This window comes from Perca fluviatilis, chromosome 19 (assembly GCF_010015445.1).
Source record: "Perca fluviatilis chromosome 19, GENO_Pfluv_1.0, whole genome shotgun sequence".
NCBI classification, from domain to species: Eukaryota; Metazoa; Chordata; class Actinopteri; order Perciformes; family Percidae; genus Perca; species Perca fluviatilis.
The window spans coordinates 18341574-18355675 of NC_053130.1; the positions used below are offsets into that span (position 1 = coordinate 18341574).

A 14102-nucleotide genomic window follows, 5' to 3' on the forward strand; every position below is an offset into this window, starting at 1 on the left:
CTAGGTTAAGCATTTTCCTCACATCTTTGTTCCAGCACAAGCTTCAGTAGTTCATATCACAAAGCAAAATATGGTAAATAAAGCATCCATAAAATGATTGAATTTCTTGTCAGAAAGCTCAAAGTTGAAGTACACTAGGGAGTGAGAGAAGAGGTTTAACATGAATCAAAATGGTAAAGAAGGCACATTTCAAAAAGTGCACAAACAGATATCCCTTATTCCATCTGTTTCGCCAAAGAAATAACTGTCAACAACTGCATACACACGCGCACCGCACACACACACACACACACACACACACACACACACACACACACACACACACACACACACACACACACACACGTGTTCCATTGCCCAAGAGAACAAAACATGCTTAAAATCACAAAATACGAAAACACGTCTGACCCATTAGCAGCAATAATACCAGTGTTTTTTGGTAGTTCACTAAAGAGTCTGGACACAGGGAAGAAAGTAGAGATGTATAGACAGTGAAGGAGCACTTGCTTTGACTGATTGAGGGGGCAACCGTGGGCTTGCAGCATGGCAGCAGCTTGAGGAATCGCTGCTTTATGGTTTTTTTGTTTTGGCTGGTGGCAGGATTACCTGTAATCACCAACCATAGTACAAGGTTAGACACACGCACACACACAAAAGTCTGTAAATGAAATTCTGTTTTCACACACATGCACACATGCCTACAAAAACCCAAAACACACTCCATGCAACAAACAGATGCAACAACGGACTGCTTCATGCCCTTAAGTCAAATTGGCAATTGCCTGCTGACCTGGCTTAGCGATGGGAGACCACGAGTACCACTTCAAACAGTAGATATTACCACACAACAGCAGCACAGCGTGACCCCTAGAAACACAGTTTCCCTAATCAGGCTGGCTCTCATACCACAATGCCACATTCAGCAAACTGTACGAAAAATCAGCGGAGAGTCTCAATTTAAAACAAGTCAAACATCAACAGTTTTAATTCACAATTGGCTTAAGGATTTAATTTCACTTCATAGAAAAATATAATTTGCCAGACAGATGTACTGCAAAACCAACACAAACCACAAACAGAGCCCATCACATCTACCACCATAGTACCAGGTCATCTCAAAGTAAGCACACTTCATGATGCCTATTTTGGCGAGTTTCACAGAATGATAATTAAAATCAGATAGAGGAAGTAAAACACATTCACACACATGAACCTACGTACTTACTCTTGCCTCTTAGTTTCCATGGTAACAGTCCCCTCACCCCTTCTATCAGGACCCCAGTGGTCTGAGGGATGAAGGCCATGATGGGGTGAAAACCAATAGAACCACAGTCCCTCCACTGACTATCTAGCCTCTGTGATGTATCAACCTTTTGTCTCTCTGCCCTATGGAGCCTCAAGCACTCTGGCCTCTCCTGACCTGTGGCTCTTGCATCATTTGGAGCCAGAACAGACAGAGCACATTTGTCCAATGGATACCAGATTAATACATCCAGTTGCCGAGAACAGGCCCAGCCCTCTGCCCCAGGGTCTGTGTGTGTTTAAGTACATATTCTCTTTCCATATGGACCCAACAGCTGCCCACAACACGGAAATGAATATCAAATACTTTGACCATCTGGCAACTCCATCTGCAGAGGAAGATCATTTGATACGATCGAAAGCTCCAGAACAGCTATTAAATGTGTAAGATTGTTTTCGTTAACTAATTGTAACTTAATACACTGTTGCTGGTTTAACTGTTAGTTGTTACTTCAATTTACAGCATAACATACATCATATTCAAGCTTATTAACAGCAGTCAAATAAATGTAGTGGAGTTATATTTTCAAGATTTCGATTTGCAATATTCAGTGAAGTTGAAGAAAAAGTAGCAAACAAAAATGGAAACATTAGTAAAGTCAAAATACCTTAAAACGGTACCTATGCAAAATCATTGAATAAAGGTACTTGCTACACAGTGCTAACGGTATATCTAACAGGTATATCTAAAGTTTGGAAAGTCTCTTGTATATCATCAAATTCAGTTTAGATTAAATCTTTAATTTAATTTCTACGGATTGTTCTGAAGGCCTGGATAAGTGTAAATAAATAAATAAATAAAACTTCCTACTTCCTCTGCATCACTGAGCTTGAAATACTTGTAAGGACCATGAAAGCTGAATCTACTGAAAACTGGGTAACACTTTACTTGAAGGTATCTACATAAGAGTAACATGACACTATCATGAACACATGACACTGTCATGACACATGACACTGTCATGACACATGACACTGTCATGACACATGACACTGTCATGACACATGAATCCTAACCCTAATTCTAACCCTAACCATAACTTGTTATGACAAAAAACTGAATGACACTTACTGACAGAAGCGTTATGTCATATACGTTTATGACTTGTTTATAATTTTTATGTGTGTAGTGTCATGTCACTCTTATGTAGATACCTTCAAGTAAAGTGTAACCGAAATCTGTCAATGCTTAGATATGCTTGTTTTAGGACTGAAATACCCTTTCCTCTCTCGCTGTCTCACAGCCCTTTCTCCATCTCCTCTGTTTATTTCTCTGTAGTTTTTTCCTTTCCTGGTGATGAAACATCTTGTTTTGTGATGTCTTTGAGTAAATGTGCTCCAGCTGTCTTGGCCAAGTTTGTTTTGGAATAAAGATGTTCAATCACTTGGGCACAAGCACATCTCTTTAAGGTCCCATTATAAAACATGCCCCACAAACATCCTACTACACATCATCTACTGTATCAATCTATCTTAAAAACCAAACTGCTGTTCTTTCTATTTCATAGCTGTTTCAAAGCATACTATCAACGTAGAATATAGAAAGATAGAGTACTTACTTAATATGGAAGTTAGTAAAACAGAAGGCTACAGAATGATGTGGTTAAAACAGTCCTTTGTTGAAAACAATAGGTCACTACACACATTACACTATTGAAGGAACATGATCAATTTGTTCTCCAGCCTTTGAAGTTAAAATTGTTTTTTGAGTGGCACTGACAATGACACCAGGAATTCTTTCATTTTGGCCTGAGTAGGCAAAAAAATAAAAACTATCTATTCCTCATCAGGAAGGGAGAAAAGAACTGTCTGTGTTCTTCAGATGTTGTACGGCATCAAGACTATCTTACTTAGCACGCCATGTTGTGATTGTGCAATTAGAGTTCAATGGTTTCCCCCAGGGTACACTGACAAACCACCACAACTCTTCTGGAAATAAGGAATAACTCTCTATTTTTAGTTCCATGGCAACACATATTTGGCAATTTCCAGTAACGTTTCAAGAAGCTCCATGTTAAACCCATGAGATCTGAGGATTTTCTCAAGACACAGAGAAACTATCAACTACAGTGAAGGCAGCACACATATTACAGTAATACAGTATACTGCAGATCCAACATTAAACCTTTCAGCGATGATCTCTAGGCCCTCCTTACAACTAGTGTTGAGAGAGGTAGGACTGCAATTTTAAAAACGGTGCAGTTTTCACAAATATCAGGATAAAATTAGAACATATAGTATCCTGCTGGTTCGTTTGGTTCTTTGTGTGTCTGTGTTTTCAAATGAGGCCTGGGACCTTTACCTAATGTCATTCATCTCCTTCCACTTCTCCTGTCTATGTTTAGTCTTAACTGTACTCCATCTATTTAGTATTGCACTTCCATACATTTGGGGGACTCACAAGAGGCAAACAATAAAATAATTCTCAGAATCAATGAAACAGGGCCAGAGATATAAACGTAAAAAAACGTAAACGTAGATATCCTGCTTTTTAGCCACTAATATAGCTCCAGCATATTGCTCAAGCTCCAAAAATATTAACATGATGCATTATGGGAAATGTAGGATACAATATTGTAAAACTCTTCACAACGAGCAAACTCGTCTTTATGTATAATATTGGGTGCCCCTTTAAGCCAAAGCATCAAAAGCATATCCTCAAAAGGGACAAGTAAAATCCATGGTTGATAAAAAAAAAAAAAAATTACAGACAGAATCATTTATCTGTAGGAAGTAAAGTATTGAATGATGAATTTCAGAGATGTCTTTTTCCCAGTATCCATGGGCCTACATGAAGATGTGTTTTGGACATGACTTCGGCATTCACATGTATTTCTTTTGTCGTTATGAATCTGTTTTGTGTCAATAATGCAGTCAAAATAATCAGTTTTAACATTCTGCACTTGCATGTGAGTTACAAAGGTATGGACACACCCTATGTACTTTAGTATTTCAGTATCAGACAAAGCCACACACACACACACACACACACACACACACACACACACACACACACACACACACACACACACAGGACCATAAATAGGTCTGACAAACATGACAGCTATTCAGTTGAGAAATTAGGCCAAATTACTTTGTTGCTTAATCCTAACAAACGCACAAAAACACATACTGTGTGTAGACATAGACACCTCCCTTTCCAGCTGAGTGTTTTTCCTCCGAACATCCCCTCCCCAAATTCATCATTTTGACTTCTCACTTGGCGCCTCTCTCTCACTCGCTTACCATTTTCCTTACCTGCCGTGGAAATGTCGATAAGCCCCAGAAAGTGCATCAGTTTGAGGGAGCTGCAGACCACTAGTAGGATGCCCACAGTCTGCAGCCCCTCCACCTCCCATGTTTCTTGGAAGAACAGATGCATCCTTTCCTCCTTCCTCTCGCTCTGTTTCTGTCAAAAAAAATCTTTCCCTTGCCCCGGGGCTACCACTTTCCCCCCCTCAGCTCCAACCAGGAATGCACCTTCTTCGTCTCTTCAGTCTCTCCTCTCAGCCTCCCGCTATGTGCCGCCTTCATCCTAACTCTGAACGCCTCCCCGCCCGCTTTCTTCACTGAAGGTACATTGTTATTCTCCTTGTTTCTTCATTGAGAACAGTAAGTGCGTGCCGGCAGGAATGTCGACTTGCTGCTCCACCCCCGACGCCTCAGAGGCTGTCAAAGGTTGTTTAAGTTCCAGGTGAAGTTCGGAAAATTCACTGTGTGTGTTCTGGCAGGTTGGCAGCAATTGTTTTGTGACTCTCTCTGCTTTTTTAGCCACTGACTCTCAAACTCTCTCCAGTCTCTGCCTGTCCTCCCTCTCCCTCCCTTTTTCGCCCTACCTCCGTCACTCTCCTCCTGCGTTGTCCCTCCCCATGTTTAATTGGGTCAGTGATGGGACTGAGTGAAGGGGAGGGCAGAGGAGGGAGAGGAGAAAAGGAGGGAGGGAAAAGGTTGGAGGAGTACTACTTGTAGGTTAAGCAGGGAAACAGAGGGGGGACATACAAAAGACAGATGAGAAAAATTAATTGGGAGATGAGCTAGGTAGAGACGGGGAAAGGAGGGGCACAGTGGAATGATTAAAGGAGGAAATGACAGCAACGAGGGGTATAGCAAGGACCAAATAAATAAAAAAATAATCAAAAAGAGGTAGCAGGGGCAAAATGAAGGACAAAATTAGGAGAAGAAGAAGCAGAGAGAAAGACTAACAAACCGTAGGGAGGAGGGAGACTGTGATGACAGAGAGGCAAAGCATCTGACCCAGCGGCTACTGGGGACAAACTCACAGATGTGGTAATCTCCCCTGAGTGTAAAGACAACACACGTGCACACACAAACAAATCTCAGCCTGGAGAGGAAATCTGGCTATAATATGTATTGCATACGCAATCCAGCACAATGGGGAATATTTCAGTTTGGATATATTGATGTCACATCTGGCACACTGACATCCTAGAACTGGAAGTGAAAAACTGAAAAAAGAAGAGGATTTAAAAGAATGGGAACATGTTGATGCATTTTGGCATGGAGATTTTTCTAGACTTCCCATATGTTTTAAACCTACCCGAGGGGGTCATGTGAATGACTGCTTTAGGCCTTAAAGATGGCATAACAGTAAATAAGACATGCCATTTGAACCCTCAAACATAATGTTGAGTTGGAAATGGGAAGAGAAAAATGGTCTTGTGAGTCACAGTCCAACGTTTTGTTAAGATATCCGTGACCTTCTCCCTCGGTGACTATGAAAACATAAAAAAACTTCCTCCTATTCTCCAAATGGACAGGAGTCAAAGTTACCACAGGTGCTAGAGGACTTTGTCACTCAAACATAAATATATGTTGTATGGGGGCATTTGGTTGTTGTCTTGTCTCTGGAATTGGTGTTGGGAAAGAAAAAGTTAGATCAGTGCATCCCTAAAAAAAGAAATGTCTAGCAAAAGTGGCAAGTGACAGCTCTTGGCTTCATCACTTTCATCTTCATTGCATGTTCAATAACATCCCCTGTTATCAAAACTGGAAGTAAATGCTCCATTGGAAACTGAGAGTGGCGGGAATATGTAATTCCTAACGCTTTAAAAGTCTAATTGTGTCTTTATATTGTACTGTATATGTGCTGTCTCTCTGTGCCTGTGAGCAGGTAAGGTCAACGCCAGACAAAAAAAACAACCAGGAGATGGAGAGGAGGGTAAAAGGGAAGCAGTGGGAGAGAGAGGTTTACAGAGGGCTTGATCTGTCTACCGTGTGATGAATGATTCTGAGAGTCAAAATGAGACATAGAGCTACAGTATAGCTGCTGAGCCTCAGGGACCCCACATCTTAGAGCAGCCTTGTAAGACTGAACAACACTACATTTAATCAGAGGCAGACTCGTGCTCTTTGGTACAGTAAAGAAAATGACAATAAGCAATGAGTTTAAGTTCGTGTTTGAAGCATGGAAGCTCGAAGTGTGCAACCATCGATCACTGTAATTTAATGTGACTGTGGCAGTTGAGTGCTTCAAGTACAATAAGGGAGACCTTAGGGCTTCTAATGGCACTGAAGGATCAGCCATTATTACAAAAGGATTTTTGATCACATAAATTGAGATGACTAAAGAGAACATAATTGAGAAAAATGGTCATTAAATGTAAATTACTTCACAATTGGTCATATAGAGTTATAATCTACACAAAGCATTATCCTATATTTTGCATGAATTCCTAAATACAGTGACATATTCAGGCCATTAAATTCTCAAACACTGCAGTCGGAGAATCAAATCAAGGATGAGAGTGTGAGAGATCAAGGCTGGTCGCGCCTATCTGTCATTATCTCTTACATAATGCATTAGGACATCTGCCATATACCAAGGCAGAAATGTAAGATCAATATATTGCAAATAAACAAAAAAATCTCCCCTTTAAGTTGAACTCAGACATGACTTTGAACTTGTTACTGTTGTTGTGGGTGCTTCTAAAAGTGGCAACGTACAGTTTAGCTGACTTCACTGCTGCACTGTGGTATCCCTGCATGCATTGATTTGGTGACTTGCTGTAAAACTGCTGCGGGCTGAATCTAGATTACATAACGGTTGATTCAACAGCATTTTAATGCCAATATGTAAGCATGTATTTAGAAGCTGTTTCAAACTGAAATATAGGCATGCATTTGAAATAAAAATTACATAATCTCCATGTCTAAACAAGATTCTACAACTTTGAGATAAACGTTAATGTCTGCGACCCTAACATGTTGATGTGTTGACCATGTTTATCTTATTTTTGGGGTGTTAGCATGCTAAATATTGCTAATTAACATTAAACACAAAGTGCAGCTGAGGCTGATGGGAATTACATTAGTTTTGCAGGTATTTGGTCACAGATTTTGACCTAATGATGGCTATACATGAAAAGTTGAAGGGTCACAAAAGTGTTTACAATTCATCCTGAGGGTAAGACATTTCATGGCAATCCATCCAATAACTGTGGAGACTTTTCACTCAAAACCATACACGTTAACCTCATGGTGGCGCCAGAGGAAAAGTCAGGGGTCCATGAGAGTCATAAGGAGACATTATGTGGGGATCATGAATATTTAATGGCAATCCGTCCAGTAGCCAACGACCGAAAGACAAACTGACAGATCGACATTGCCATCCTGAGAGCCATGCCGTTAGCACGAGTAACAATCAACCAAATTTAGTGTCTACACGTCTTTTGAATTACTAATCACCAAATCTGTAACACGGGAAAGTTTCTTTAGATATAAAAGTCAAACACAATCATAACAGCAAACATGCACACACATCAAGCTCTTCACCTGACAGCTGTCACTTCAATGCTAATCAGATATGAGCTCTGTGGTGTAGTTTTGTCCAACTGAGCAGAAGTGTTGCTCTATTTGCTTTGAAAGGGAGCGTGTGTGTGAGATATAATTAGCAAGTCAATGGTGAAAAAAAGGGAGAAAAGTTCCTCAGGCATTTCTTCTTCCCCCTTGACATCATCTCAAAAAGTCTTGTAAGGGCAGCAAGGTTCCTCTAGGGTGAAAAATCACAGATGAACCACAAGAGCTTATTTGAGACAAAACTGTTTACGCCGATGTACATAACGAAAGCGACAGCTGTAATGCATCCCAATAGATGATATTAATGCTAATCTACAGTTGATGTTGACAAGTAACAAACACACACACACACACACACACACACACACACACACACACACACACACACACACGGTTAATCAGTCTTAGTTGATTAGTCTCTGAGAGGAATATTTTGCCTGAAGCCAGACACATAGTAATTTAAATACCTCCATATTTAGATGTCTACCTGGGCAATTATTCCTCTCAAAACTGATTAAAATGTCTAAGAGGGAGAGAAGTGGGAGTGTGTGTCTATGTGTGAGTGTGTGCATGCGTGCAGCGAAGGAGACACAGAGGAGGTAATTGACAAATGGTGCTCAAAATTGGCTAGTGTGTTTCCAATTAGATAAGTGAAAGAGGAGATCCATTTGCATAGATCATTAGCTTTTAAGGATATTTTTAATACTGCAATGTGGGACAAAAACAGATTAATTCAACTGAGGCTGTCCTTTCAGCATAAACTACAGAGAGCTTCTAATGCACATGTTTTCTTTAGCAAGTGCACACAATCAGGTGAGATGGAGGGATCAGAGAGATTTTCTCTTATGAGGAAACAGGGTGCAATGGATTATTTCTGTGTACATGAGCAGCATCTATACTGATAATTAGATAATATAATAATAATATACTGTAGTTGTTCTATATGGTCATGTGTCTGAAACAAGTTTATGTGAAAGTTGATGGAGAAAAAACAGATTTAGGTGGTTTGAAGGGGTAAATGTGTGAAGCATTGCTATTTAATCAAGGATTTACAACTATTTATAACCATGATTAATCATTTTTGTAGATTTCTGTTACAGAAGATAAGCCAAGCACAATGATCTTGATAACCTTCCAGTTGAAAATAAACATTGTCATTTTTCTTTTCTTTAAAATTTCAAATTGTAAATGATTAAACATGAGCTTTTCTTTCTTTCTTTTTCTCAATAATAGGATAACATAAATTAATAAAGTTTTACCTGCAAGTGGTTTCCAACACTAAACGTGACACAACATGTCTTTTTGCCAGACAAACACTGGCTGAAAACCTCTGGACTTACCAAACACACATTGCAGCACTTAACTTTTACACCAGAAGAGGGCAGTGCAAGGTCAGACACCCTTTATTGAACGGTGCTGTTCCCCTCCAGCTGTTTTCTCTTTCTTTTTCTTATTGTCCTTCATTTATATTCTGCTCCAGAGAACAGACAAACAGTGGGAGGGTAATGAAAGATCACAAGCCATTAACAATTTCCAACACACTAACACAAACGTCCACACAATATTAAAAGGTATAGTGATACTGTTTGCTATTTATGACAATATGTCACTTAAAACCTAAAGCAGACCAAACAGCATTAAAGCTGTTATGCCTTGAAGCTTCATTTCTGGCACTCAGCTGCAGCTTTTTTTTTTTTTTTAAATGCATGTTTTTGAGTGGAGTAAAGCAGTCAATCTAAATTGGCTTTGCATCGCTCACAACAATGCTCTAAACTTATCTCCAACAAATCATAAACACTCTGTTCGGCTGTTTCCTGCCAGGAGCCAAATCAGGTACACATCTATCGACATGTACTATCGACATCTGAATGGGTCGATAGTACAGAAAGAAAAAAAACTTTGCAGCAGCTAAAAGGGCGTAAATCTCAGTTCTGTGAAGGTTTTATTTCAGTTGTTTTAAGATTTGTTTCTAAAAAGACCACTAAAACCAATTACTGTCACAGCAACAGAGCAAATTAACTCCATTTCCAGCCACACAAGACATTGCTATGTTGGAACAAAAGACATGTCAAACATTGAACTTACATAAAACTCAACCAGCCACCAGAAGTAACTAACATGTACTCGGATCCAGCCATGAATGAAGATAAAACTGGCAGATAAATCAATGGCAGACTGACAGCAGCCTGTAGCTATCCCATTGTGTTGTAAAACAGGGTGAATAACAGCCAACATAAATATTTTATTCTGAATCCTGCTGCCTGCTGCAAGGGTGTTAGTACTGTGTGTGTGTGTGTGTGTTTGTGTTTGTGTGTGTGTGTGTGTGTGTGTGTGTGTGTGTGTGTGTGTGTGCGCGTGTGTGTGTGTGAGAGAGAGAGAGAGAGTGAGAGTTAGTCAGGAATCAGAGTGAAAATTGGGGGAAGTTGAGTTATAAGTCAATTCATTTCAGGATAAACTTCTCAATTCACAAACACATAAAAAACCACAATGGTTTGCTTTTGCCTACTGGTTACATATTTATGGGTCAACACAGTTGTGCTGTGCACGTTACATTTTGAAAACCTACATCCTTATTTTTATCAATAGGTCAAATGCATTTATGTGAACAGCAGCGCTGAATGTATGAACAGTGAATCAACAGTATCACAACCATGATCTCCCTACACAATTAATAAACAAGGATAAACGCATAGCCCAACCTAAGAAGTGCAAACAAACAATACAAGGGCAACTATTACATAGCATATTCAGGATAATACTGAATTTTGTGTTTGTACTAGAACATGCTTACATGCTTTAATGTTAAAAAAAATACTTACTACTCACTCTCATACTAGCCATTGCTGCTGCACATGTATTCACCCTCTGAAACCGGAGCGTTCACAACAATTGGAAATCTGAACGTTTTAGCTCAAGGGGATTTCTCTAAAATACGTTTACCTCATTATCTGAAGTTTTGGCCACGTTTAACATGAAAATCCGACAATATAACATTGTAGATGTGACAGAAAATACGAAAAAGCATAATATGTCCTTCTTAAAACAAAAGGGAAAAAAGAAGACATGGTGGTGGAGACCAACAACTGTAACATAATATGGAAGAAGAAAATAATGTTGCATTGATCAAAGATGGTTGGAAATGTGTGTTCTCAGGCAATATTCAGGTTTATTTATAGGTTCTATTAAAAGTGCAGTCTCTTTTATGATATTTCCTTCAGGCTGGTATATAAAACTACAGTATATGCATAGACATTTTGCATATTTTTCTTGACTGTATCAATTGTTTCCAAATGTGACAAGCTCAGATTTCGACTTGTTTTCTAAAAAGCATTACTTGATTCAGATCAGGCTTTTCTTGGGAATATTGTTGCTTTTGATCCCAGATATTCCCCAGAATAGTTTATGTAATATTGCTGAAAATTGCTGAAGCATTTCATACGAGTGTGACATTACAAACTGCCAGAACATTTACGTGTTAAGCTGCATATGGGAAAAGGTCTTCAGACACAAGGCTTAGCTGTGGTAACGCAAATCTTCGAAACTCTAATAAGTTAGCTAGGGATATTTTCAAGGACAGGTCTGCGTGTGTGTGAATTCATTAGTTTAGTCTCAATGTTATCATCTTTCTGCAGACGTGTGTCAGAGGAAGAGCAGCAGAGCGTCAACAACTTCTGTTCTTTTATCCATACAGCACCTGTCATACAAATAGTGTCTCATTCTCACACACACACACACACACACACACACACACACACACACACACACACACACACACACAGAGACAGCGAGAGAAGAGTGGGGAGAGAGACAAATATAGAGAGAGGGGCATGGAGGATAGAGAGAGTTGTGTATTAAATATCCCGTCTGATCCTCCTGTGTCCCAGGCTCTCATCTTCTAGCGGGCTAGCCATCAGAGGGGCAGAGACAGAGAGAGCCCCAGACAAGGACAAGGGCAGTCTCCTCCACACTCACTTCAGTTTTTTTTTATGTTTATAAGATACTTGTTGTCCAAACCACTGAAAGAAGATACAGTATCTACGTGCCTTTGTTTCAACATACCCCAACAGATTAGAATCATGACTTCATGGCTGGTCGATGAAAACCCTAAATAACACATTTTTGTACAAATCATAAGCTTCACATTCAGACATTTTTTATTTGTTTTGAGGCTGAGACTTTACTATAGGGGACTGCCAGAATATCATTAGATTTGATGAAATAATGTCCTCAGACCCCTACAGACTCTAAATTGGCTGCACGCACACACACACACACACACACACACACACACACACACGCACACACTGCATACTCCATTTGCAAACCTATCTATTGAAGGGCAATAACAATGAGGGTAGATGGACGTGCCTCTGCGAGTGTGTGTGCTTTGATACAAATGGGTCCTCTGCTGACCGCTAAGCAATTTACCTTCACTTATCCCTCTCCCTCACACACACACACACACGCACACACACACACACACACACAACACACACACACACACACACACACACACACACACACACACACACACACTGTGCTGATCATAGCCAAATAACCTTTTAAGCAGGAAAAATGATTTACTGAGTCGTATTGTATACAGCAAAAAGATGAAGGATGTTGTTTATGGCGCTAAACCTATAGTGTTCATCAAAGGCACACACACACCTATAGTGTTCATCAAAGGCACACACACACACACACACATACACACACAGAGTTTTTTAACATATTGTTGCATTCTCAAAATAATTTTTCAGTTTCAGTTTCAGTTGTATTGCTCATATGTATGTTAACACAGGATTGTTGGTACAGTGAAATGTGTTTGATGGGAAGTCAGCTCAGCAATAATAAAATAACATAAAATGACATTAATAAAACAAACGACAATAAAAAGATAAGATGTCGAGATATTTCAGTCTGGACCAAACTGATGGACGACTGACAGACTGGCATTACCATACATATAGCCATGCCACTAGCATGGTTATTGGTTGTGAGCAAATTCATTTACAGTAAGATCCCCCCCACATATAATTTCTGCATTTGGCAAACACTGGATTTATCACGACAGTCTGTGCTCTATGTAGCATAATGGTGGAGTAATAACCGCTAAAGTTGCACAGAAGAGGTGAGTCCAGGTAAATTAGCTTTATTATGTTCTTTATTTCATTACTTAATCTCTACAATAAAGAAGCTGTAGGCAGACAAGTTGAAAATTATTTTGTTAACTGACACAAAAATATAAAATAGCATAATTACAGAACATAATGTTATTATTCTGTATAAACCAATGTCCTCTTGCAATATCCTGGAGTCCAGATCCCTGGATTTCTCCCTCGGTCGTCCACATGACTCTAAAACAAATTATCTAATTTCCAGTGAACTGATGAATGAAACAAAAGAAGCAAAGTAAAACTGTGAAAAGTAGATTCCACAAGCTGGTTTGGCACATGGCTCACATCTGCTATGCTCTGAGTTTATATGAAGGCAAGGAGATACATTAAAGTATCAAAAACCTTTTGAGAAGTGATGAAACAGCACTTGAACAAGTCCCTGACCTCCAGGAGCCCATCGAGCCCAGTGCCAGCAATTTATTCTAAAATCAAAGGCTGAAAAAGGTTGTGGTACATATGGCCCCAGTGAGGCTCAAACATGCACATGTAGGCCTATGTCTGAATCTCTCCAATGTTTCCAGCCATCTTGGTGTGTGCTGCTTTTTTACCGGTGAACCTAGATGCTAGAATATTGTCAGCGAAATAGTCAAACTGGTGTGAGCACGAGCATGGAGGGCGGGGCAGCCATGAATTTCTCAATGAAGAAGAAAGAGCAGATGTGCGTCGAGCCTCTTTTCAGAGTTTTATTTTTACTTTTTTATGGCAAAACCATGTTAAACTAAATACGAACCATAACAGAGTATTTTCTACATACTTTAAAACATGTCTGGAGTGTTTAAGTTTAGGCTTCTAGAAAGTTCCTATGTA

The 14102-nt window shown here is 39.5% G+C and overlaps 1 protein-coding gene across 10 annotated transcripts in view; it reads right to left on the minus strand.

Moving 5' to 3' along the window:
• The window catches only part of LOC120547843 (Kv channel-interacting protein 2), a 100108-nt gene that overhangs the window by 5629 nt on the left and 80377 nt on the right, over positions 1-14102 (minus strand). Inside the window, exons 1-3 of one of the 10 annotated variants that reach the window (XM_039783553.1) lie at positions 1226-1646; positions 791-867; positions 508-606 (exon numbers count right to left, since the gene is read on the minus strand). The exons of 4 other annotated variants lie outside the window; for them this stretch is intronic. In XM_039783553.1, the coding sequence (XP_039639487.1) occupies positions 508-606; positions 791-867; positions 1226-1245 (196 nt within the window). In that variant the 5' untranslated portion in view covers positions 1246-1646. Of the gene's footprint in view, positions 1-507; positions 607-790; positions 868-1225; positions 1647-4548; positions 5131-14102 lie in introns of those variants that run through there. 5 more of the 10 variants (XM_039783552.1, XM_039783554.1, XM_039783557.1 and 2 more) reach the window with 5 other exon arrangements.